We start from the raw sequence: 25224 nt of genomic DNA, 5'->3' as shown, positions 1-25224 counted from the left end.
CCATCTGGGGTAGCACGGGTGACACTGCCGAACGTTGTGTCGAGTAAGTCCGCTAGAGGACACTAGCATCGACACATTCAGTCGCGCAGTTTTCTCGCCCACGCAGTCTAGGCCTTGCCACCGAAGCGTGCACGGCAAGTTTTCTGACGGTTTTGTGCTGCTCAAGTGTACGCGTCGATGTGTCTCGCGCTGTGTTTTTGTGCGCGCACCTGACATCTCGGAAAGAATGAGTGGGAAACGCAAAGTCCTAGCTCTTGAAGAAAAGGCGAATGTGCTCAAAGCCGTGGAAAATGGTGAAAAGAAGGATGTCGCCGTCCGGTTCGGCATACCGCAGAGCACCCTTTCGACGATTTTGAAAGCGAAAGACTCTATCCTCGAATCCCTGAAGAACGGAACAAACGCTTAATGAAAAAGGTTGAAGGTTCCCACTTTCGAAGATGTGGATAAGGCGGTCTTTGCATGGTTTGTGTCGGTTAGGGAACAGAACATTCCCATATGCGGCGCATTACTGCAAGAAAAGGCGAGGAATTTTGCCTGTCTGTTCGGCCACGACGATTTTCAGGCCAGCAGCGGGTGGCTGCACCGCTTCAAAGCCCGTCATGCTATCGTGGGCAAAATCTTAAGTGGTGAATCAACATCAGCTGACACGACAGGATCAGCTTCTTGGGTCGACACAGAAGTGCCGAAGATCTTGGCGCACTATGATTCAGCCGACGTCTACAACGCCGACGAAACGGCGTTGTTCTATCAGATGCTGCAGTGTCGTACGTTGGCATTAAAAGGTGAAAAGTGTCACGGTGGGAAACATAGCAAACTGCGCATCTCGGTCTTGCTTTGTGCCAACAGCAGCAACAAGCGTGTGCCGCTCGTGATAGGGCGCAGCAAGAAGCCGCGGTGCTTCAGCAATTCGCGCCAGCTGGAAATACAGTACGCATCCAACCAAAAAGCATGGATGACGCGTGATATTTTCCGTGGCTGGCTGCAAGCCTTCGACGCGGACATGAAAACCGCTGGACGCAAAGTGTGCGTCATCTTGGATAACTGCTCCGCACACCACATTGAAGATTTAGAACTGTCGCAAGTTGAGGTGAAGTTTCTGCCGCCGAACTGCACGTCACTAATTCAGCCCATGGACCAGGGCATAATAAACAGCGTAAAGTGTGCATATCGCCGGCGGCTAATTGACAAGCTGCTGCTTGACCTCCGACTAGAACGCCCCACTAAAGTGGACTTGTTTCAGGCCCTTGAGATGTTGTCCGCGTCCTGGAACTCCACCTCAAAGGAGATTTTTGAGCATTGCTTCCGCAAAGCGGGCTTCAAGACAGCTGAAGCAGCTAGTTCTGAAGCGGACTTGCCCGCGCTGGAAGAAGAGGCGCTTGATGAGAGGTGGCAGCGTCTTCGCAGCGACTGTGCCATCCCGGAAGGAGTCGAGCTGGATGACTATCTTTTTGGAGACTCCTGTGTCCTCGCGACGGAGGAGGTGACGGTGGAAACGATTGTGAACGACGTGTTGGGAAACTCTCAAGACGACAGCGAAGGCGAAGCCGACGATGAGTGCGACATCCCAACCACTCGCGAAGTGGCCGACGCGATCGACGTGCTCAGGCGGTTTGCTAGCGCAGAAGAAGACCAAGATGCCATCCAGTCACTCTGGGCCTACGAACGACGTGTGACGCCTTTGTTGATGAAGAAAAAAGCGCAGAAAAAGATAACAGTCTATTTTCACCATTAATAAAGCGTTTTGCCGTGCGTGCACCGCACTCACAACACGTTTTGGAAGTTCCTTTGCATGCTGGGAGGCGAATTTCGGCGTAACGAAATTTCAATTTAACGAAGTAAAGTGCCGATTTTTCCGACTTCGTTATATCGAGGTTTAACTGTATATATATATATATTTTTTTTTTTTTTGCATTTTAGGCGTGCAACTAGGGCCGTTTGGCAATCCAGCTATCCGATGTGCGAGCTTATAGGGTACTGAGTCAAGGTAAGCCTGGGTGAGCCATGAGTTGAAATGTGCGAGTGAGCCCAATTGAATAAAGCGCAGATGAGCAGTGAGTTGAAATAAGCCTAGATGAGTCGTGAGTCGCTATGGGTGGTTGACCTCGGTTCACTGGTGAGTCTGAGTGAACCCAAGTGAGTTGTGAAAGTAAATAAGCTTGAGTTCATGAGCATGAGTCAGCCCGGACTTCTGTGAATGTCAGTCGGAGTGAGTGCGTAGGTCGACCAAACTTAGTGAATGAGCTTGAGTGAGCACTCGAGAGATTTTGCCGAGGTATGGTGCACGGATGGTCCGTCACCAGCAACGTGCCTGTGAGGTGCGCCATCACAAACTGAGTGCCAGTGCAATGCGTCTGACAGTGGAGTGCCGCGCGTTCAGCCCAGCATTGTGCAGCGAGTGTACGTGAATGTTGTGGCCGCAAGGCGAAGTAAAGGAAAGGTGGCGTGGCATGAGGAAAGGAGAGCTAACGTGGAAGCCACGGTGAGGAGGGAAGGAAAGACGGTCATTCAAGCGTGGAGGTGGCAGCCGTCGGATATTGGGTCCGTGCTACTGTGGACCTCTCTTGGATCACCAACGCAAGCCTCCTGCGTCCCGTGTCGCGGCGTCCAGCTCATGGTTGTCATGACTCATCTCTTCCCTTGGAGTTACTTCCCATCAACGCTCAAATCCAGGCAGCACGGGTGCTGGCCTGTATTCCTCCTTGCTGTACCTGGCGCCGTGGTTCTTTTGACGCCGTGCTCGTCAAGATTTTGCAACGCCACGTCTCTCCGACCTGAGTTCCACCTGGGCTGCCGACATCCTTCAACGTACCAGAGACGCTCACAAACTGGTGAAAACTTTTCCGTTTTGGTTATTCTGTGTATAGTGTGTGAATTCGTAATTGTTTTCATCTCAATTCGGCCCATATTCTAATTGCAGTGGTGGTCCATCCATTTCAAGTTCTGGAGCATTTTTTGGAGCAGAAAAATATTTTGGAGCACCTTTGTATCAGAACGATAATACTGGAGCAACCCAGGAGCAGCACGGGAATCGCAAAGAAGAGTTTGCTCTTAATGAGATAAAGTTCAGCCATGTGTAGCTTGGAAGAAAAAGAGCACAGAAGAAAGGTATTAACAAAAAACAGCGACAAAACATTTTACTAATGCTGACACTGACTTGCATGCAAGTTCGGCAAAGTATTCTTGAATAAAAGTCCGAAGAAAACATTCACTAGAACCATTTTTTGTTGGCTCTACAGTTGAAGCTGGTCATAACGAAATTTTAAAAAAAAAAGTGAGGTATTTCATTACATCCAGGTTTCCGTTACAAGGAGTTCTCACGAGAAGAGTCGAAATGACACTGCAGAACGGAAACCAAAATAACAAATAAATGTAGGTGAAATCACCTTGAAAGTGTTTACAGAAAACAGCGTTGCTCGAAGTCATAAGAGCGGAGAAATGTTTCGCGACCGTGCTGATAGCGCAACTGCGGCAGCAACCGCCGCCACCTCCGCCGCTACGAGTGGGGTTCCGGGCAGCGGCACTGCGGCCGAGCTAGAGGGGAATGCGATCAGCCGCGCCGCCGCCGTATATCGACCGCAGAAGTACATGCTTCTTCCCGTATGTTCTCTCTCTCGGTCTTCCCCTCGCTGTTGCCCTAGGAAATGGACGCCTCACCTTGCATCCCCGGCGCTCTCCGCCGTCCCTGCTCTCGACACGGGAGAGCTGTCGGTGCCGAAATCACGTGAGCAGCCGCGCACTGCTCGTGTCGTTTCTTTTTTTACTACTCCCTATTATGTTTTGCTGCTTTTGTGCATGAACTGTTATAATGTCGAGTGGTGTGACGTTCCAAAAGAGCAAGTGCCGGGGATGGGCTGACAGCGCTGGAGCATGGCGCATTGTGTCAACTGCAGCCGCTCATTGCAATCGCCATTCCTCTCACATCAGTTGGTGCTTCATCGTCACCAAACTTTCGCGTGGTCCTACCAAATTCTGAGTGGCTCAGCACAAACAGATAGATAAAGTAAGTTCAACCGCCGCGACACCTTTGCTACATGGAGATCTGAAATACACGCGTTTCAATGGGTGCGGTGATGGGGAATTCAGAAACTTCGTAATATCTAGAAATTTAGTATATGGAGGTTCGTTACATCCAAGTTTAAATGTATCTCAATGTTTCTTGGAATTTTTTTACAAATTCATCAAGCTCGCAAAGTGAATCAGCAAGAACGGAATTCCCTTGTTCCAACAATGCTTGACCTCGTTGGACCTGCTCCAAGCTTTTGTTTTTCAACCCAGAAAATACTACAGCCCTCTTCAGGGCTGACCGACATGATGCAACCGACATGATGCATGAACATGGAGGAAGGAAAAATCGGATGAGGCCGGAGTACCCGGGTTCGAACCCGACCATGGCAGCCACGTTTCGATGGAGGCGAAACGCAAAAAGCGCCCGTGTGCTGTGCGATGTCAGTGCACATTAAATATTCCCAAGTGGTCGAAATTATTCCGGAGACCTCCACTACTGCACCCCTTTATTCCTTTCTTCTTTCACTGCCTCCTTTACCCCCTTTCCTTATGGTGTGGTTCGGGTGTGAGCCGCATTCACCCAACTTTACACCCAACACATCCTTCTAGCGGCCATCCTTTACCATCACCTCTGGCCCTGCCCGGAACAGTGGGCTGTCTCGCTCTTCCTGGGAGGACACCCTGCTTGCTGCTGAGCCAGCGAAGACCCAGGCGGGGAGTGAAAGGGAAGCCAAAGGGCTCCTGGATTTTCAGGAGCCCTCCCAGGGTGCAAGAGCTATCCTTTTTCTCTTTAAAAATAAAGTTTATTCCTCCTCTTCCCACAAAATCCCGCACTTTGCACAAACAACCGCACCAGGAGATCACATGGAACAGGGGAAAATGTTGGCTCGCTGCAGCCGCCACCACTGAACCGTCCGTCCCAAATGGCAAAGAATGACAGCCATCTTGAATATAGCCGCGAAAGAGCGCGGAACGCTTACTGGACTTGGGGCACTAATGAAGATTAACAAAGCACAACAGTAAACACTCGTAAAACATGGCCGGCAGTCAGGTAAAACGTGTCAGACAGAGCCAAAGAGAAACTGTGCATGAGCGGCATCGGCTCTTCCATCTGCTACCAACACTCCCCGGAAGCGCTGCTGTACCGAGTGGCGGTGGTGCCACGATTCAAAACAGCGGTCCTTCTATCAACTATCAACAGTGCCATGAGCACCGCATGTGCAGTTAAAGAAGAAAAAGAAGAAGAAAATTCTCCTAAATTCTTCCAAACAAGCATGCAGAATAGCCGAATGCTACTCAGTAGAGCCACGGAGCAAACGAAATTGCAACCACGCTGTAGCGTCCTTGATATCCCGTTTGTCTCGCCTTTATTGATGGTGTCATGTTTCGGTTTCAAATGCAAGCCGACCCCTCAACTTGGATTTTAATATAAAATAAAAAAAGTACATTTACCATCGCTCAAGCAGGGAAGCTGGTCTTTGAAAAAAAATTTTTGTTAATGAAGTGACATTAACAAAATCTTCACGAAACTAGTATTTTTGCATGCAGATTACAAATATGCGATTCAATTTTATGTAAAACAAGTCCTTGTGCACTTATATAATAATGTTATGTAACTTTTCACAGAGAGCTTTCAATAAATTTTGCTGCAGGAAACTTGCTACAACACATGCCATTGGCTTGTCTTGACATCAAGCTACGTAACAAGGGCAAAATTATTATCCTGCCTATTATAGAAGCTAAGTTACAGGGTTTTAAGGGGGGACACTGGTCTTAAAGCTATTTTTGTTGTTTTTTGACCAATCTTAATAAAAATGCATAGACTTATTCAAATTTTTATGCTGATTTCAAATATGCATTTATTTTAAGTGTAGGCCAATTAGTTTTCAAGATAATTAACAATTAATGCCCATTGTTTGAGGCCCAAATAGCAAAATAATGATTTCATCTAAAATTAGTTTTAAGGCATGGTTAGATAGCCAGAATAGTGAATTATGAAATGTTGAGAGCAGATTTTTGATATGTCAATTATTACTCATTTTACAACCTTCTGAATTTCAGTATAAAAAATGTGTGTACCAAGTAATGGTAAATTAACGAAAATAATTATTTTTTTAAGGTAAAATGAAAAAATCTGCTCCCAACATTTCACACAGCATACATTAGGCTTTGCATTGCAACCAAAACTTCAGCTCTATGTGACTTGGTTGCTGAGATATCAAGGCCTCAAGACTGCTAGCAGTCAACCATATGCATTTTGAGAAAAGCCCCAAAAACAAGCAGGGGACAGTTTAATAAATATTTACAAGTGCAGTAATATATTTACAATAGGAAATGGCTAGTAGCCACCAGGAATGTAGTCCTTTTGATTGCCAGTAGTATCCAGGTGCCGCTTCTTGAGCACTCCTTGAATATTTTCCGCAATGGAATGCTTTCGAGCGCACTTTTGCTCTCGGCGCTCATCCTTCTCTCGCATTCTTTTTGCGCTCATAGCATTCGTATTGAGGCCCAGTTCCTGTAATATTGCTGCAGAAGTTCTTTTGCTGCCTGCGTTGAACCGCATTACTGCCTCAGCCACGGCAGCCTCAACAGTAAACAATGATGCGTGGCGCTCTTTGGGTGCCAAGGCCCATATCAAAGAGTGTAGGCTTTCATTACTGTTTTGGGTTTTACCGCTATGGCACCGCTCTAAGAGCTTCCTATCCGACAGTCGCTCATAGACAGGGAGCAATGCTTTAGCAACATGGGGTGGAATGTTGTACCGATGCTTTGGAGCAGATTCGCCTCGGGCTGCTGCCGCATTTTGCTGGCACCAAGAGTCCAGTCCCGATGGGCAGAAGCTATGGTTTGATGCCTCATCAGTAGAGGTAATGTGGTGGTAGGTGGCCATCACAGCCTTCTGCGTAGCCTCTACATCCCCATTATGGGATTTTAAAGCCCAGGCATAATAGGAGCTTAACTTTGTTATGAGGCTGCCTGTCAGTTTGCCTTTTCCTCCAAGGTTTTCGGCACCTTTGTGTTTGAACAACAAAGTCCGCAATGCTGTTCCCATACGTTTCTGCACGTGGTTTATGCAGTCTTCTTTTTTTTTTTACTTTGATGTATCCATACACATCTGCCTCTTGCACAGCTAGAAAAGCCCGACTATCACCGCAGCGGTGGCCAAGTGGTTGAGCATGCGGGAGGTGCGTATGCGGGAGGTGCGGGGTTCGATCCCCAGTGCCGCCGGGTACCCACCGGTGATACAATGGGTACAAGCTTTCCCCTGGTCTGGTGCTCGGCTTATTTAGGGTGAAATGCTTGGGAAATGGGTCTCTGACCCCACCTTGAGAAGAAGAAAAAATACCTTGTGACATGGCGCTCTTTGGCCATAGCTGCCCTTGCGCCATAAAAATCCATAATCATCATCATCATCATCATCAAAAGCCCGACTATCACCGTCCGAAAGCATTGTGGTATAGCGAAGGCCACACTTCTTCAACGACCTTTCAAAAAGAATAAGGGCTGCCTCAACTTCCATCTCTCCAGCCTTTTTTTCTGAGTTTTTTTGGCATAGGTATAGGTGCCCAGCCCTCCAGGACTGGTATGATGGGTCACCTTTTGGGCCTCGCTCGCAGCCGGCACAGAAGTTGCACAATACAACATAGGCAAGCACAAGCCCGGTAAACAGTTCGATGACGGTTCCCACACCAATGTGGGATGTGTGGCCGCGTGTCATCCAAGTGCCGTCGTATGATACTGCAATATTGCCGGGGTTCCCAAGGTTCAATTCATTATAAAGTTCTCGAACCGACCGCGCACACTCTTGTGCAACTTCTTCGGCTGCACGAGCTGCTGCAGGTGTCAACTTTTTTTCTCATAGTCTTGCCACGTTTTATTGTGGAGACCGCGGTGCGAAACGTTCAGCGATGAAAAAATGTCATTTAGAGCTGTCTGATGGTTGCCAGTGCTCTGCATTGCACGAGCAGCGAGCACATTCACCACAAAAGGGTTGATCTTCTGATCGCCACGTACCCGCGGCGAACTCCATGTAGACGATGCGTCTCCACAGCTCGCACATTGAAGAGAAAGTTTAACGGCAAGGCCGTATTCTCGCTCATCTTTTACGAAGCTCAAGTCATTGCCGCCACACGTTTTACACTTCACAAGTTTCAACAAACTGTTGAGCGATTCCAAACAAACGATCGTGAAGCTTGCCTCGTCGAGCAGACAGTCCGACGCGCTGCCGTCACGTAAACAACGAGACTTCCGCTCCGTTGCTGGAGTTGAGGCGAGTTCTCGCAGTTTTTGTTCAGTCTTCGTCTTATTTTGGAGCACATCTGAGGGCTCCAGCATCACTGTATCACGGCGGATGCGGGCGCTGCCGCTTACAGCTTCCCGTGCTGCGGAGCGCGTTAGGCCTACCTGCGCGGCCTCGCCGACACGATCGTTCAGCGCAGGAGTTTCATCATTGTCGGGGCGCACAGCAGGGCGTCTCTTGAGGTTATCGACCAGCGACTTCTTCCTTTTCTTGCCGAATTTATGCCTTGAGTGCACCTTGCGCGCTGAACCAGGCATCGCTGCGCGTTTCTTGCACTGCACGGTCCGGCACAAAGAGTCGCGTCTCCCCGCGGCTCGGGCGCATCAAGCAGACGCTGCCAGCCCGCTCCACCAATAGGATGACGACCTGCTGTCACGTGATCAGCGGCAGCCAATAGGATTTTGAATACTACCTTTTTTTTGCTATTTTCTCGGCAACCAATGGGCGAACGGAAGTCGTAGTGGCGGGAAATTGAAGGCGAAAGGCGGCTTTTTCAAATGAGACCAAGATGGCTGCGGTGAAACGGGAGCTACGCTTTGCGAAATACTGCTGTTTCGGCGCCGATTTCAGCTCAAATTCGGGCGACATGGATTATATAAATTGGTATTGTGAGTAAAATACTGACCTTAGAGGCGAGAAATTTAACAGAGAGGTAGATAAATGGCTGCTGATTTCGAAAATAACATTTTCTAAAAACTGATTTTTTCGAGATTTTTCGGCCCGAAAGACCCGTGTCCCCCCTTAAGTTGCCAATTCACAAATGGAAAGAAAAACTTGTAATCGTGATGATTTAAAAATTCTATAACTCGCCTTCTATAGCAGACAGGATGATAATTTTATCCTTATTGCATAGCTTGATGTCAAGAGAAACCAATGGCATGAGATCTAGCAAGTTCCCTGCAGCAGAATTTCTTTCAAACTCTCACAATAATCTTGGATTGAGGTGGATTTACTCTGCAGTTGGATTGGGTTGACATACTTTCGGTACCTCATTTTTGCCAGTAGAGGTCCCTGCGATCTCTGCCACTTCGAGGTGGCAGTCAGATTGTCATCGCCGTCAATTTGCTTTTGGGCTCGCAGGCAATTGTCACTTGTCTCACACATTGAAAATTGAAAATTGGTTGTTGGGGGAAGGGAATGGCGCAGTGTCCCCCCCTTAAGGGAAGGAATAAAGGAGGGATTGAGAGAAGAAAGAGGTGCCATAGTGGAGGGGCCCGGAATAATTTCGACCACCTGGGTATCTTTAATGAGCACCCACATTGCACAGGACACAGGCGCCTTTAGGTCCGTTCGATTCGCCTGCACTACGTGAACTGGTTCTCGCGGTGATGCACTTCGTCATTAGTCTCAGCGGTGCAAGATGGTGCCGTCTGCACGACACCATTCGTTTCAAAAAAGTGCAGTCGTTGTGCAGGTCTAGTTCAGGAAAGTTCAGGAAAACTTTGCACCTCCTCAGTGGTCGGTGCCGAAATGGCGCAGCCGAAGCTGCCATGGAAGCAGACGATGGCTTGCGCTTTGCAATGAACGGCGGAGATAATCGAATTACTCCACTGCTCGATGAGAACAGTGCCTCACATGGGCTCGCCGACTCTCATGGAACGTGATTGGTAACCCAAGAAGGCGGTGACGGAGGTGAGGAAGACGGCGGCCCTCGCCGGCACCTTGCATCTCTGGTGCTGTGCTCAGGTGCATGCTCATCCCACAAGAAGTTGCACAGCATGTCCTTTGTCAACGCGTAAACGTTGTTCCGCACTTCCATCACTCAGCAGAGCAGCTCTTCTTCTAGTTCAGGAAACTTGCACGGCTTGCCACGGAAAGTGTGCTTTTTGCAGCTTGTGTTCCTCAATGCACCCTTTTGGTTGCAGTACTGTCGGACACACTTCTCATCCGTGTCGAATTGCCCAGCCGTGTAGCTATTAAGATGCTTGCCCATCGCGCTAAAATTTCAACACTTGGTGGCAGCACACGAAAGCCACAACTACGGTGAACTACCACGGTACCTCAACTCCCGTGCATTTGACAGCCACAAAAAGCTGGAGCTGGTGATACCGATGCTGTTATGGATAGTGGAGGCAAAGTTGACAATGATGACCAGAGGCCTCGAGCGCCATCAGTGGATGGCCCCTGGAAGCTCCTGTGCGCGTGTGCGGCCTCCAGAATCAAGCGCGTGCATTTCGAAGACTATTACTGCAGAGGTTGTGGAAAGTTTGAGTGCGGCCCTTATAGGGATCTTTTTTTTAATATTTTCTTTGGGAAAACAGGGTGCAGCCTGTACACGGGTGCAGCCCTTACAGGCGTTTATAGGGTACTTTCTTGCAACATCTAGCAGATCTGGAAACTAATGTCAAGGCACATGACACCCGCCATAAGTGAACAATGGGAAGTAAAAGCATATAGAACAGTGAACAAAATACTGTCCCTGCAAAACCAACTAGGAAGGATTCTGAACGAATTAAACGGTAACAAAATCTTCACTGAAGATATCTCCCTCAACGAGCTATAAGCACATTTTCAAAGTTGACAGTTATCTTCTTGATGTATTTGGCTTGATTAGTAGTATTTTTTTGCACACAAGACAACTTGTTTTTGTCTCTCTTTCATTGTTTTCTTTCACAATTTTGTTTGCTATATTAGTTTACACATCCATTTCGAATCCTTATAGTGACTTCATTTGAATCCTGTAGACTGAATAATGACTGTTATCCCTTAGGCTGACCAGGTTTTGTTCATGTATGCTGTTTCCAACGCTTCTGTTATGAATGCTGCGTTTTGATCTCTGACGCTGTGAAACGACCAGTGTAGGGGGGGGCCTGCGGCCTCGTCGAGACCGCCCTATGGGAGCTTTTTCTACGGGCCTCCCACATACTGTATTTTGTCACTTGATGCAAAAAAACTCCTCAGGGTTTCTGTACAGCAACACAAGAGCACAGAAGCACTTTCAAGAGAAACTGCTAACAGCCCACCTGGAAGGTGTCCAGCCATACGTCCAGCTTCGGCGGCTGAACTAGCATGGATGGGTGTCTTGTACGCCGGGCTGCAGCTGGCGCTGCATTCGTCCGATCTTCTGCTGGAGCAGGCGTGGCAGCTCCTGCGCTCCCAGAGCTGAAGCTTGTCTCCCAGCCACATGGCTTCTTGCCCCCTGGCCGCTGCACTACTTCACGCTTGCGCTTCAGCTGTACCTGCAGTACAGAGGTGCATTTGCTACGTTACAACCCTTTGCCTTCCATCTCTCTTCTAGTGATGCTTCCACCAAGGCTGCCAGACAGCACAAGGGCTTCAATGTTTCTTCCTTTGTCATGTAAAACAAAGGATGCATATTTTACCCAAGACATGTCACGAACCACACACACTCATCATACAGCAAAAGCTACTAACGTCTATGCTTGGATACAGCTCAAGAACAAAGCAAATGCCCCTCAGAGGAGGCCCTCCAGCCACCAGCATTGTCATAGCAGGTGCTAGCTAGCAGGTGCAAGGTCAGTCACTGTGACAGCATTAACTGCAAGGCCTCCCTTGAAGGGCATCTGCCACTTCACTCTTGAGTGGTATCCAACCAGAGCCCAACTTCAAAGCAGGATGAATTGGGCTTGAGTACTAACGTATTTACTTCAATCTAGGCCAACCCCGATTCTAAGCCAACCCCCTAAAGTCTGAAGCCAACAAAAAAAAAAATATATTACCTCGAATGTAGGCCGAACAAAAAAACAAAGCGAGGAAAGCGTTAACAAAATAATAATAATTAATAATTGGTTTTTGGGGAAAGGAAATGGCGCAGTACCTGTCTCATATATTGTTGGACACCTGAACCGCGCCCCCGTAAGGGAAGGGATAAGGGAGGGAGTGAAAGAATAAAGGAAGAATGAGGTGCCGTAGTGGAGGGCTCCGGAATAATTTCGACCACCTGGGGATCTTTAACGTGCACTGACATCGCATAGCACACGGGCGCCTTAGCGTTTTTCCTCCATAAAAACGCAGCCGCCGCGGTCGGGTTTGAACCCGGGAACTCCGGATCAGTAGTCGAGCGCCCTAACCACTGAGCCACCGCGGCGGGTCGTTAACAAATTGCAAACAGCATTTATTGAATCTGAACGTGCAGCGCTCATTCAATGCCGTCGTCACTGCTAGACTCGTCCCTAGGTCCGTTCGATTCACCTGCACTACGTGAACTGGTTCTCGCGGTGCTGCACTTCGCCATTCGTTTCAAAAAAGTGCAGACGTTGTGCAGGTCTAGTTCAGGAAAGTGCTAAAAAACTGCGCACCTCCTCAATGGTCGGTGCCGAAATGGTGCAGCTGCAGCCGCCATGGAAGCAGACGACGGCTTGCGCAACAATGGCTTGCGCTTTGCGATAAACGGTGGATATACTCAAATTATTCCACTCGTCGAAGATAACAGTGCCTCACACGGGCCCGCCGACTCTCATGGAACGTGAGTGGGCACCCAAGAAGGTGGCGACGGAGGTGGGGACAGCAGCCCTCGCCGGCACCTTGCATCTCTCGACCATCATGCCCTCGACGGAGCCGTAGCGCCTTTCCTTTCTACTAATAAAGTTATACAGTCGCCGACGGATTTTTCGGACTCGAAGGGACCCGAAAAATTGTCTGAATAATCAAACAGTCAAACAGTCCGAAAAATCCGTGAAGTACAAAAAGATCACTTTATTGAGATGAAATCAGCTCAAAAATGTCACTGATTTCTCTTGCCGACGACGATTTGCGCCTGTATTTGCGCCAAAGTTGTGCTTTCACTGTACATGCTAGACAGAAAGATCACCACATTTAGTTGGAATACTTTCACGCTTCTTTGATGGACCCGGCGGGGCCATGTTGTCCACAACCCTAGTGTGCACCACACCGCTCGCCAAACACACGCAAAGATAAGGCACTTTTCGGTCAAAGTGGCGGAATCGCCGGACGCAATCACAAAACGGCGAATGGATGTAACTTCGTGAAGACTGAGCGCCACTCGGTCGACGGGGTCAGAGAAACCCAATTGACGAAACGGCGAATGCCGAACGTATGAGACCCGCCACGGTGGCTCAATGGTTAGGGCGCTCGGCTACTGATCCGGAGTACCCGGGTTGGAGCCCGGCTGCGGTGGCCGCTTTTCGATGGAGGCGAAACGCAAAGGCGCCCGTGTGCTGTGCGATGTCAGTGCACGTTAAAGATCCCCAGGTGGTCGAAATTATTCCGGAGCCCTCCATTACGGCATCTCTTTCTTCTCTTCTTCTCTGTCTCTCCTTTATCCCTTCCCGCCGAGGCGCGAGATAGATTCCGCAAAATTTCCTTCCCGCAACAACCAATTTTCATTGTATGGAACAAGAGATAACCGCCCGCGACAACGTTGGTAACAAAAGCAAGTTGATAGCGATGACAATCCGGCTGCCACCTCAAAGTGTCAAAAATCGTAGGGACCTCTACTGGCAAAAATGAGGTACCGAAAGTATGTCAAGCCAATCCAACTACAGCGTAAATCCACCTCAATCCAAGATAGCGCCTTTTGCGCCGGCGAAAAGCCGATAAGATGGCAGATTTTGGCCCGCAGGCGACTGAAATTAGTCCGACAAATCGAACTTTCGGACTTCAAATATCCGTCGCGAATATGTATGCGCTTCTATGGGGTGACTGACGGAGCTTCATCGAGGTCCGAAATATCCTACAAGTCCGAATTATTGGAGTCCGAATTACCCGTCGGCTACTATATTAGTACTCGAAGCCGGTTATGTTAACTAAAAAGTAAACGCGTGCATGCAGCGCATGATGCACGTTGTTGCAACAACCGCTTCGCATGCAAGTCGGCGCGCGCACATCTAAGTCGTGTTCAGTAAAAGAACACACGTGCGTTTCGCTTAGCTGCCGCAAGGTTGCATCGAGGCTGATTCATGGCAACACTTCGCTGCGATGTGCTGTTTGAAAATTCTTCACGCAGTTCGGGACGTTGACGGCCATTGATTTGGGCGCCACGCTGCTAGCTGCAATTTGGTGGCGACGCCAAGGCTAGCAGACGACCAGGCCTGCCCTCGACCATTCGTTTTGGAAGTAGGCAGCACTTGAACTGCTGGAACTGGCGCTGCACGCTCACGGCACCGCCACGGCACCGCTGCGGAACTTTACAGAACAGGTGCAGGGAGTGCAGGCAAATCGAACGGACCTCCTGTGTTCCTTGTCACTGTCACCTTCAAACAGTGCACTATCTTCGGTACCGTCAAGCACATAAGATATGCTGCACTTTTTAAAGGCGAGCACGATCAAAGTACCTGGGATGTCGTCCCACGCTGCAGCTACTCAGCCCGCCAGCTGCAATAGCGATGCACATTTGATGCGGCCCATTGCCGTTAGCATGTGGTCTTCGTCAGTCAACCAGTCCGTGTAATATTTCCCAGACGATCCTTTAAAGGTTTGTTGATGCAGACATCAAGTGGCTGCAACTGGCCCGTCATGCCGCCCAGTATGACAGCGAAGTCCGTGTTCGCTTGGGCGAGAGCAGCCTTCACGTTGTCGGTCAAGTGCCCACGGTAAGAGTCGACAAGGAGAGAGTTCTTTGTCAAAAGGGCTCCTGGACGCTGTCGCCACACAATCTTGACCCACTCTTCCACCATCCACTCGTTCTCATTTGCCCGCACAATGACATTTCCTGGGAAAGTTTCTTGAGCAGGCAGTGTCTTCCTTTTAAATATTATATAAGGAGGGAGTTTATGTCCTTCAACTGTGCAGCAGAGCATCACAGTTGCGCGCTGCTTCGCGTAGCCCACAGACCGCACCTTCACCTCCTTGGCACCCTTTTCATTCACGGTGTACGCCACTGGCATATCAAAATACACAGCCGTCTGGTCACCGTTGCCGATTTGCCTAAGGTTGTAGCCTGCCGCTTCCCTCTTTCGCAGCACGTAGCGCTGAAAATCTATCAGCTTTTCTTCGAAATCGCTTGGTAGCTTCTGGGTGATTGAAGTGCGACGTCGGAGGCTGAAGTTGAAGCACTTCATGAATTTCTGAAGCCAGCCCCGGCTGGCTTTGAAATCCTTTGGCGTTAGGCCTCGCTCCCTCGAAAGTTCCCTAGCTTTTGCTTGGAGCACTTCTATTGTCACTGGAAGGGCAGCTGCTCTCTGCGTCCGAACAAAGTCGGCCAAAACTGTCTCCACTTCGTGGTGATTGCCTTTCTTTGGTCCGCTAAATGCCCTCCTCGTTGTTGCGCACGCAAAAAACTGCAGCTGTTGTCCCCTCCAATGATGGACGTTTTTCTCGTCGACGCCAAAGTATCGCCCGGCTTGAAGGTTCGACGATGCCTCTGCGGCTATCACAACTTTTCGCTTGAAAGCAGCACTGTAGTGGCATCTCCTGCCTGCTTGGTGCCATCGCGATAACACCACGCCGCACACCGACACGACACAGGTCGAAATGGTGACCTCACTTGTGTACGGTTGGCTACTGGCACGGCTAGTAGCGACTGTGATGCTGACTTTTCTAGATGGCGCTAGCTATCCACCATATTTAGCAGTTTCAATGAAAAACTGGCGCGTTTTTTAAAATCCTCGCATCTAAGCCGACCCTAGAGTTTGGAGTATGATTATTCGAAAAAAGCTATCGGCCTAGATTCGAATAAATACGGTATGTTTTTCCCTTCCTTTCTGGAGTAGCTAATGCATGTTCTGCCATTTGCGCACTTAAGAATTCACAGTGCTGTCCTTTCTGTTGCAGAGATAAAATGATCAGAACTTGCTTTGCCTCATGCAGAAATCAGCAAAATGGTTTCCAGCACAAACAAAACTTGCTGTTGCTTCACAAAAATTCCAAAAGAAATCTTGCTCAACAAAATGATGACTTCACAGCAAAGCATCCCGTGGTATTCAATATTTAGACATCAGTTTACGACCCTGAATTCAAATCAAGACACGCTACTGGCAACAAGTCAAGTTCATAACCATTGTGCTGCCAATGAAGTTGCTAACGTTGCCCACAGCGTTGAAAATCCTCAACAAGGCACTCACGCCTGCCACTGTAGTCGACGTGATGTCATCCTCGCCCTCAGCCATGTCCTCGGTGGACGAGCAGCTGCCTTCTTCATCGTCGCTGGTAGGCAGTCCCTCTGACTGAAGCAACCGGTTCACTGACGATGCCAGAGACGTAGCCTCGGCCTCCGAGGAGGCGGCCAGCTCCTCCCGGCTGCCACAGCTGCTGCTGCTTGCACTGCCCCACCTAGGTATACCCCCATTCTCTCATTGCACTGGCATTCTAATGCGGTAGCAATAGACTGCGGTAATGCGGTAGCAATACAACTGTATAAAAACATGACAGTTTGGCTGTGAACACAAAACTCTGTGGAAAATGCTTAAATCCACTATTTTTCACGGAATCGCAAGAAAATAAAGGCCTTAACCGTTCTCCAGCGCACCACTCCAAAGCAAAGAGATGTATCCAAAAATTTAGCGTCTACTCCTTTAAAGGTCTCCACAAGGTAGAGAAAAAGAAAAAAAGACCACCAATGCTGCCAACTGACCTGCTTCCTTGAGTGTCCTCGAAGTTCTCTTTGGGGCTGCATGTCAGAGTGAGCTGGAGCTCCTGCAGCAAGGCTGCATCTACTCCAGGCACGGTCAGCAGGTCCTCCACACGGGAGAAGCCTCCCTGCAGCTACGGATCATGGGAAGCCGTGGATCTCACGCTCAATATCATGCACTATCTGTTTATTCAACGCCACTTTCTGGCAGCCAGGCAGGAGCAGAGGCAGAACTGCACAATCCGGTACTTTGCTCGCAAGAACGAATACACAACAATTATGGGTTACCACATGAAGGAACACATTTTGAAAAAAAAAATTTGTGCACAAATCACATGCAAATAGCGCAGCACATTGAAGCTGTTGCAGAGGAAAGGAAACTGTACGTAAAAATAAATCAAAAGAGGGCACGAATACTTTTCTGAAATTATTCTGGGTAACAGCAATGTACAGGAACGTCCTTAGCATGTCACACAATGTGTTAAAGGGACAAGAGGACAACTACATGCAATTTGTGTTGCTGGTAGAAATCTGTTCTACTTTCCTCGGAGCAAAAGATTGCAGTGGAAAATTTACTCATTGCGGTAGGAACTCTCTGCACGAAGCAGTGCAAGTGCAATGTTACTTGATGCATGAAGCAGTGATTTTCTACAACACTTTAATCATGCTACCCTATAAAACAGACATGTTATGGTAGCGGCTGCCTTCGTTATAATTTTACAGTACTTTGTCAGCACTTATTACTGTCCGTAAAATAAATTTAAAGCAAACCGATGCAGCAATCCTCATGCGCTAGCAGCCCGAACACTGAGCAATTAGTGACGTCAGTCTCAACCCCTCCAAGCCTAAATGTGAAGCCTGTTTAGTCATGTAGCAACCTCAGCAACTTGCTCTATACTACTGCATACAACAGCTTGGTGAAACGGAACTTACGAAGCAAGGGTGCAAGCCTTTTTTTGTACAAACTTTGTTTCAAGTGCTGCTAGAAGCGAGAGTATGAAGAGCGCCTTTTATGTCTATGTTTCCAATGCCTGCACAAAACCGGAGCTACATCAAACAAAAATACTTCAATGGAAGTAATTATAATAGAGACGGACTAGTTGGTGACTATTCGCAGAATGCCTCTTTAAACCGCACAAGACAAGGGACGAGGAAGAAACTAACAGGACAGAGCGCAGAAATCTGTCCTGTTAGTTTCTTCCTCGTCCCTTGTCTTTTTTGCGCAGTTTCAAGATGCATTTTACGGAAGCAATGAACTGGCTTCACCACGCCATTCCTCCTGCAGAAGCTTCGGGTAGTGCTATATACTGGTGTATGGGAGGCTTAACGTCCCAAAGACACCATAGTAAAGGAACACCATAGTAAAGGGCTCTAGAAATTTCGACCACCTGGGGTTCTTTAACGTACATTGACATCGCACAGTAAACGGGCCTCTAGAATTTTGCCCCCATCGAAATTCGACCGCCATGGCCGGGGTCAAACCCGCGTCTTTCGGGTCAGCAGCCGAGCACCATAACCACTGAGCCACCGTTACGGCCTGCTGTTTACTCTCCAGGCAAACACTGAATGGAAATCATAATTGGAAGCAACTTCTTTTCATCTGAGGCCACCAGTTAGCAAATCTGCACGCAAGAACAAAGTGCAAAAAAACATGCCATACTGCACACAATGCTAAGAACTGAAGCAAGCAATAGAAAACCTGCGCTGCCCAGGGGGCGCACCTAAATCTCACAACCAGCACCATCTGGTTTCAAAATCAGTAATCACATGGCAGGACGGAGCAGATGAGCCATTGGAGCGTGGCCAGCGTGGTCACTAGCTCGTTACCTTTTTGTCGCATTCATAGACTGTCTTAGCTTCCCTGTTCCCAAGAGCAAGTGCTTTTCGGGATTAGATTAGCAACACAACTTTATCGCAGCAGTTTCCTGCCAATGTTGATACAGGCTGTGTTGTTGCAGCACTGCGGGAAACATGCCACCTTTGATGCTCCACTATAGGATTCTAAGTAAAACTCCTGTTTAGTGTTTTCTTTTTCACTCCAGTTTGCCCGAGAATGATGGAAGCATTTGCACAGCAAATTATGTGCACGCCGGTAAGGAAACGCTCTCAAGCAAGCAAGCCTCGTGCCAATAAACGGAGTCAACATTCAAGTGAACTGGCGCGCACTTTTTTGTGCTTTCGAAAAACTATGCCCGTATCTTAACCCTGCTTGCATTTCGAATGTCGCAATTTATAACGCATGCAGCATTTGCAACAGTAAATCAATGAAAACATATCTGTGCGTGAAACAAGCCTGTCCTTGTGCCTCAAAGAATGCAGACCAGCTTAAGATTGTGTATGGCTGCCATTACATCGGTTTCATTGAGGTTCCCACACTTTATGCTACCATTAGGAGCCCGCTTGAGTTCCGCAGGTTCATTATATATATCATGCACCTGCAAGGCTAGTATTGACTAATTTTTACACAACGAGGGTAAGCCAACGCAAAACAACACAGTCATGGATACAACACAATGACCATCTGTAGCAGAGTAGCCAGCCCAAGAACGTGCTCTCCATCTTTATACAGCCAAAAATTATTCAACTTAGGAAGTTGCTGCATTCAGTATCGTATAACGAAATAGTGATTCAAAGAAAGCGAGAAATACAAGTTGCTATGGAACACCTACAGTCCTATACGAAATTTACGGCTGGTATGACTTTAACATGCCTTCCTCTGCCCATTTAACGCATCTGCTCTTGTAAAAAAACCACTGCATAGCATATGTCGGACTAAAACAAAAAAAAAAACAAAAAAAAACAAGGAAGTGCAGGCAGCCATTAACAACATACTACCTACCTTAACAAAGCTAAGTGTCATCTTGAAGCACAGCCTACATCAGCCCGTTTATATACCGCTTTTATGCCGTCTGGTCTCCACAGTGAGTAACAATATGGTACCTTACATGCGCCACGACTGGTGAAGCCATTGCGTTAAACGAATTAAAGAGCGCACGTCAAAGCAACCAAAAAATTAGCCACATTCGGATTTTCCGTACTCATCCAGCCACACAAATCTCTCTCTCCCTAGCCACACTTGTGTGTGCAGCCATGACGAAAACAAGTAGAAAACACTTATCACAGTCCTCTTCAATGTGTCACTAGCTAACTCCACCGTATGCAAATAGTTCTGGTGTTTTTTCGATCGCATTTCCACATTTCTAGCCGCGGTAGCTGCAGTCATCCTACCACACAGTGCAGCAATGGCCGCTAGGTGGAGCTAGTGGCAGGCAGGGAAACTCCAGTGCAGGTTCCCTATAGCCCTAAAGCTTGTTGCTTGCTTAGCAATTTTTCGGAAAGTCTTAGCACCTGACTCAAGGTCACTGCATACATAAACAAAGCACCAGAATGGTCTACTGGCATTATAGCCACGAGCAGCATTTGTGTAAGCAAGTGCCATAGGTATGGTGCAAAAGATCTAAACAAAAGACCTCTGCCTACTGGTATAAAATACCTTGATAATAGAACCATGTGAATGCGAAACCAACAGGACCATCCTGACACTCCAAGCCTAGTCGGCAAAGTATCCCAGCACTCACCCTGCGAGCTGTAACAATTGCCTCAGCAGCTGCCCTTCCCAGTCCGACGACCTTTGCCAGGTCATCAACCGAAGAGGTGTTGATGTCCACCAAGGCATCGTTCCCCTCAGCTGGGCCTTCCTCAGCAGACATGGGCCTGCCCACATCCGCAGCCTTAGAAAAGCATCTGCAGCACACACCAAGGCAGAGAAGGCATGTGGAACAACTAGCAACACCACACTTGAGCCACCATCTACACAAGACACAAAATGAGCCTCTCAGCGTATTTTCAACCTGAATGTATTTTCACATGCCAAAGCTACGTCTGAGCTATGAGTGACAGCACTGTGGAATGCTGCAAATAGTTTTGGAATGTTTTTGGTCCCCACATGGCATTTCTGCGCCTGCACTGAAACATGGCCAGAATCCAAACTGTGCACCCTTGCCCAGCAGAAAACATTGCAGCTTCCGAACCACTGAGGCCAACCTCTACACTCTCGCCATTCACACTAGTTCTTCACAATACAGTAATAAACTTGAGAGTTAATACACCATGCAAGCTATCTCAGCATTTTACTGTGAGTGCGCATTTTTGGGCCTAGTGTTAAGTTTCATCAGTTGTTTGCCACAAACTGTACAGCAGAAAAAAGAACCACTTCCAGTAGACAGTGAGTGGTTGGCTTTCTTTAAAAGCGTAAAAAGCAGTCATGCAGCCCAATTCACCCCGACAAGCCTGACTCACTCAAGATGTAAAAAAATTGCATCAAAGAGTGCAGCGCATTAGAGCACTGCTTTCATAACTACAAAACTATACAGATTACAAATAATGAATTAAGCATGCATTAGCAAAACACTTTGCAAATATGTTGCATCTGCAACAGCTCTTGCCACCAATGAAGCCATTCGTTTTAGAACACGAAATCTGTTTCTCGAAACTGCGACTAACTGTAGTGCGCACTAAAACAAAACATAAGCCAAGAATTGTCAACTACCTGCCTGTCATTATCGAAGTTCCTTCTGCATGATGCCATTTGTACTGTTAATCACTTCCACTAATTGCTTGTGCAAATGTAAATTTGCGAAACTCAGCATTTCAGGTCCATGATATCTGGTTCGGGACGATACAGGAGCATGCAGAAAGAGGCCCGATTTGCATGTTGCAAAAGCGTTCGACAAGCTGTCACCAGGCCAACACAAATGAAAAAAAAAAAAATACTTGCGCAGAAGAACAGCAAGGACCAAACTATGCCCCGAAAGTGTACCGGAAAAGTAAAGCAAGAAAAAATACTCGTGCAAAACAGTGTTTCCAAGTCGCAGAATGCGCACTTGCTTGCGCCTCCTGCTAAAGCGTGGCGAACACGTGCTCGATGAGCAAGCACAGGCGCAGGCACGTGCAAACATATCGACAAAAGTTGCCCAGAAGTCACTGCACGATGCGCCAAGACGTCAGGTCGCCGCACGGAGGACACAAGCACATACGAGAGCTCGCGCGCGAGCACACACCCGCACGCCATACGCGCATGACTGCCCACACCTAGACTGCGAGTATTGGCCGCTTGCATCGTCAGAACAATGCTACCTCATTCATTATGCTGGCAAGCCCCACTCGCGGATAAAAAACAAAACAAATAATGCATGAGACAGTTCTAGTCCTGCAAACGTCAGCTATTAGTGCGCTGAATAAACTTCTGCAAGCGGGTTCCTGCTGAAGTGGTCATCCCCGACATTGGCGTGTCGACGAGGGCAGGAACTCCCATGCACCTGTTCCACCTAGCCACTAGAACAGAATGATAAGGTCTAGCAGAATTTACATGTGTCTTAAAACGCATGCACAGCACAGCGCGAGAAAAACATAGCTGTCTATTGTGCACAACACAATGCCTCGTGCGCACGGACCGTTCTCGAAAGCCAACGTAAATGCAGAGACCGCCAGGCAAGCGCAGAGCACGACACAAAACTAATGAAGAGTAGGGAAAAAGGCAGTCATAAATTACTTTCAAGCAAGCTGAACGACGAGTTCGGACTCCAAGCGATTGCAGCACGGGTGTTTGGCCACTCAGCTCAACCCAAGGCCTAACCTATCCGTCACCGTGGTCATTAGACGCTCGTTTTTCAGGACACCACCATCATGGGCCAGAGAAATCGAAGCCTCCTGGAGCACAGACTCTCACTAGCCGACACCGCGGTTCACAGCACTACCCACTTCACCGCGCAGAGGAACCGAACATGACCAAATTAAGGAAGACGGTTATCAAAACACCACGCACAGGCCACAGGCGGCCATTGCCATGATGTTAGTGACGTCGTGACGTCGGAACTGAAAAAGCACAGTACGTACTACATAAGCTTACCGCCTCCTCTAGGAAGATGCCTGCCGTGTGCGCCAAAAACCTGCTGCCCTTACCTTTCTCTTTTTTCTCCTTTCCACTGGATGGATGGGTGGATGGATGGATACGGCTGAACCCTTTAAATCGTGCGGTGGCTCAAGCCACCTAGCCATGACTTATAAAATTTTACTCTTCTCTTGATTTTAGCCACCAATCAAATAACCACCGCTTGGTTACTTCTACCCGCTTAAAATCTACTTTCTCTTCACTGTCCTTAAACCCCAATGCCTTGATGTAGTAGCTAGCGATCCTTGTGGCGGCCGCTTGCAACATATGCGCGCATGCGCACATCACCGCACGGTCGTGGCGCGCCCGGGCCGTAGCAGACGACGCCTTCCGCGCGTTTTCGACTGTTTAAGCAAACGAAAACAAAAGCACGCAGAGCTAAAAGTAAAAAGTTCACCAAATATGCCGCCAGCGCTACCGACAGGAATGCTGTTGTCGAATCTCTTGACAGCAAGCCTATTTCCCGCAAAGTGCTTAAATTGTAGGTTACTTAATAAGCATACACCAAGCTCAAATGATTTGCTTTTATGTTGTCGTTGAACCTGCCCCGAGTTTACCACTGAGCAAAACTACGTGCGACTCGCATCATACTGCGTAAGCGACATTCCAGGACGAGACATATCTGTCAAAATAAAATGTTTTCTGAGGGCGTCTTGTTACGTTACTTGCAACAACTGCGATACATGCAAGAAACTAAAATTTCATTGCAAGTGGCCAGAACACAACGACATCGCTCAAATACAATTGAACAGATGGGTCGCGCCGCACTTGTCGAGCAGCTAGAGCAGTGCATCCGCGCGCCGATAGCCGCTACTGGCTGCTACCGCCGCGGGCACCTCACCACCTTGACCAGCCTCCCGCACTGATCTCTACTAGGTGGCTGGATGCCGCATTCCCGCTTTCCGAAGTAGGCTCAAGTGAAGCCACCGGAAGTTCGGAGGCATGTCCCAGAAGTTCGGCGTCTGCTGTGTATTTCAATGCAAAAAGTCGCGTCTTTCGCCCTTCCGTTCTCAGTTTTTCGCGTTGTTTTCGTGTAACGTCTACTGTAATATCAAAGGAATAAGCAAGCTCAACGCGAGAAATGTGTGCATTGCTTGGGGAACCCTGTAATTTCAGAGAAACCGAACAGGCATGCAGGTCTCATCATGCCGCGGCAAAGGGGTACATGCATTAAACACTATTTTCTGATCTGGTTCTAGTCTTACGAGCGTAATTAGGGCAAGTAGTGGAATTACGATCAGTCTAGGCGATCTTAAAAACAAATTTTCGTGTAGCAAAGAAAAGGCAATGGCGCGGCCGGAAATCCTGACACTCGAACGGCCGCTGCCTGATCAGTTTCGGGGACGATGTCTCTTCTCATCGACGGCAGCTGATGTTTATCGCTTTAGGGTGTCATTTACCTTCCAGGGGTGCTTTTAATCTAACAATAGCACAGCCATGTTTCATCTACACAGCGCGAGAGAAACGATCGACTGACGAGAAAGACGAATGCAGCAGCGCATGTGACAAGCGCTGTTAGAAGTCAACTGCACCAAGCATCACGAATAACAGCCCATTCAGGCATAATTTGCTAGAGTACGTATGAAACAGTACTTGATGCACTAGCTCCGTCGAAAAAGTAGTACCATACACGTTTTGGACGCGCTAATGTGTACCAGCAGAACACCGACGGCACCCCACCAGATTGTGGCCTCGCCCGGGCCCCACTCCGGTTCGGTCTAAACATAATTCGGTAAAATGGTCACTGCAAAGTCGGCTGCCTAATGAAGGTTTCCACCTATTCTTTCTTAAATTTATACCCCATTGATGGTATACCTTGGGCTTAGAGCACGACAACGTGCATCACAATAAAGAGCAGAGTTGGCGACGCATGCGCAACGTACGGGAAAACACAGAGCTGAGCACACGAGGCTCCGCACGTACTGTGTGTAGCGACTTTCTGTCGTCTGCTAGTGTCGTCCCATAGCGATGCAATGGATCCTTATTTTTGAAACGTCTTTCCCGAGGACTTTGCTGCTCTCCTCATGCAGTTGACGGCGCAACAGGTAGGCATTGTCATGAAAAAAGAAGAGAACGTCGAAAAGACAAGGTACTAAGTAGTAGTAGTAGTACTTTATTGCGCTAAATGTTTTAAAAAAGTACAGAAAATCCAGCCTGCCAAAGCCTCATATAGGGCTTGAGTGGCAGAACCCGACAGGCAGCGGAACCGTGCAAACATACCCACAGGCATAAACGCACATTAAAAATTACAGAATATCAAATTAGTACAGAGGCAAAATAAAAGTAGACAGGAAACCAACATGGCATAAAAATACCTGAAATCCGTGCAAAAAAAAATAAAATACAGCAGTTACAAGTGAAATCATGATTTAGGTACTTGACAGGCGGTAAAGCATATGTACAACGTCGAAAACCACTAATTAGTGTATGGTAGCATCTTTTTTAGTTTATATTTAGTTTTTGCCCGGCGAACACTTAGAG

General features: G+C 48.1%; 1 protein-coding gene across 1 annotated transcript in view; it reads right to left on the bottom strand.

Moving 5' to 3' along the window:
• The window catches only part of LOC144129419 (F-box/WD repeat-containing protein 7-like), a 42083-nt gene extending 19600 nt beyond the window's left edge, over positions 1 to 22483 (bottom strand). The window contains exons 1-5 of the mRNA XM_077663560.1: positions 22345 to 22483; positions 20372 to 20537; positions 16797 to 16927; positions 16288 to 16495; positions 11269 to 11484 (exon numbers count right to left, since the gene is read on the bottom strand). Coding sequence (XP_077519686.1) covers positions 11269 to 11484; positions 16288 to 16495; positions 16797 to 16927; positions 20372 to 20503 — 687 coding nt within the window. The 5' untranslated portion in view covers positions 20504 to 20537; positions 22345 to 22483. The remainder of the gene's footprint in view (positions 1 to 11268; positions 11485 to 16287; positions 16496 to 16796; positions 16928 to 20371; positions 20538 to 22344) is intronic.
• Positions 22484 to 25224: the final 2741 nt, after the last annotated feature.

Source organism: Amblyomma americanum, chromosome 4, assembly GCF_052857255.1.
Source record: "Amblyomma americanum isolate KBUSLIRL-KWMA chromosome 4, ASM5285725v1, whole genome shotgun sequence".
Lineage (NCBI taxonomy): Eukaryota > Metazoa > Arthropoda > Arachnida > Ixodida > Ixodidae > Amblyomma > Amblyomma americanum.
This window is presented reverse-complemented; position numbering and strand designations above follow the sequence as displayed.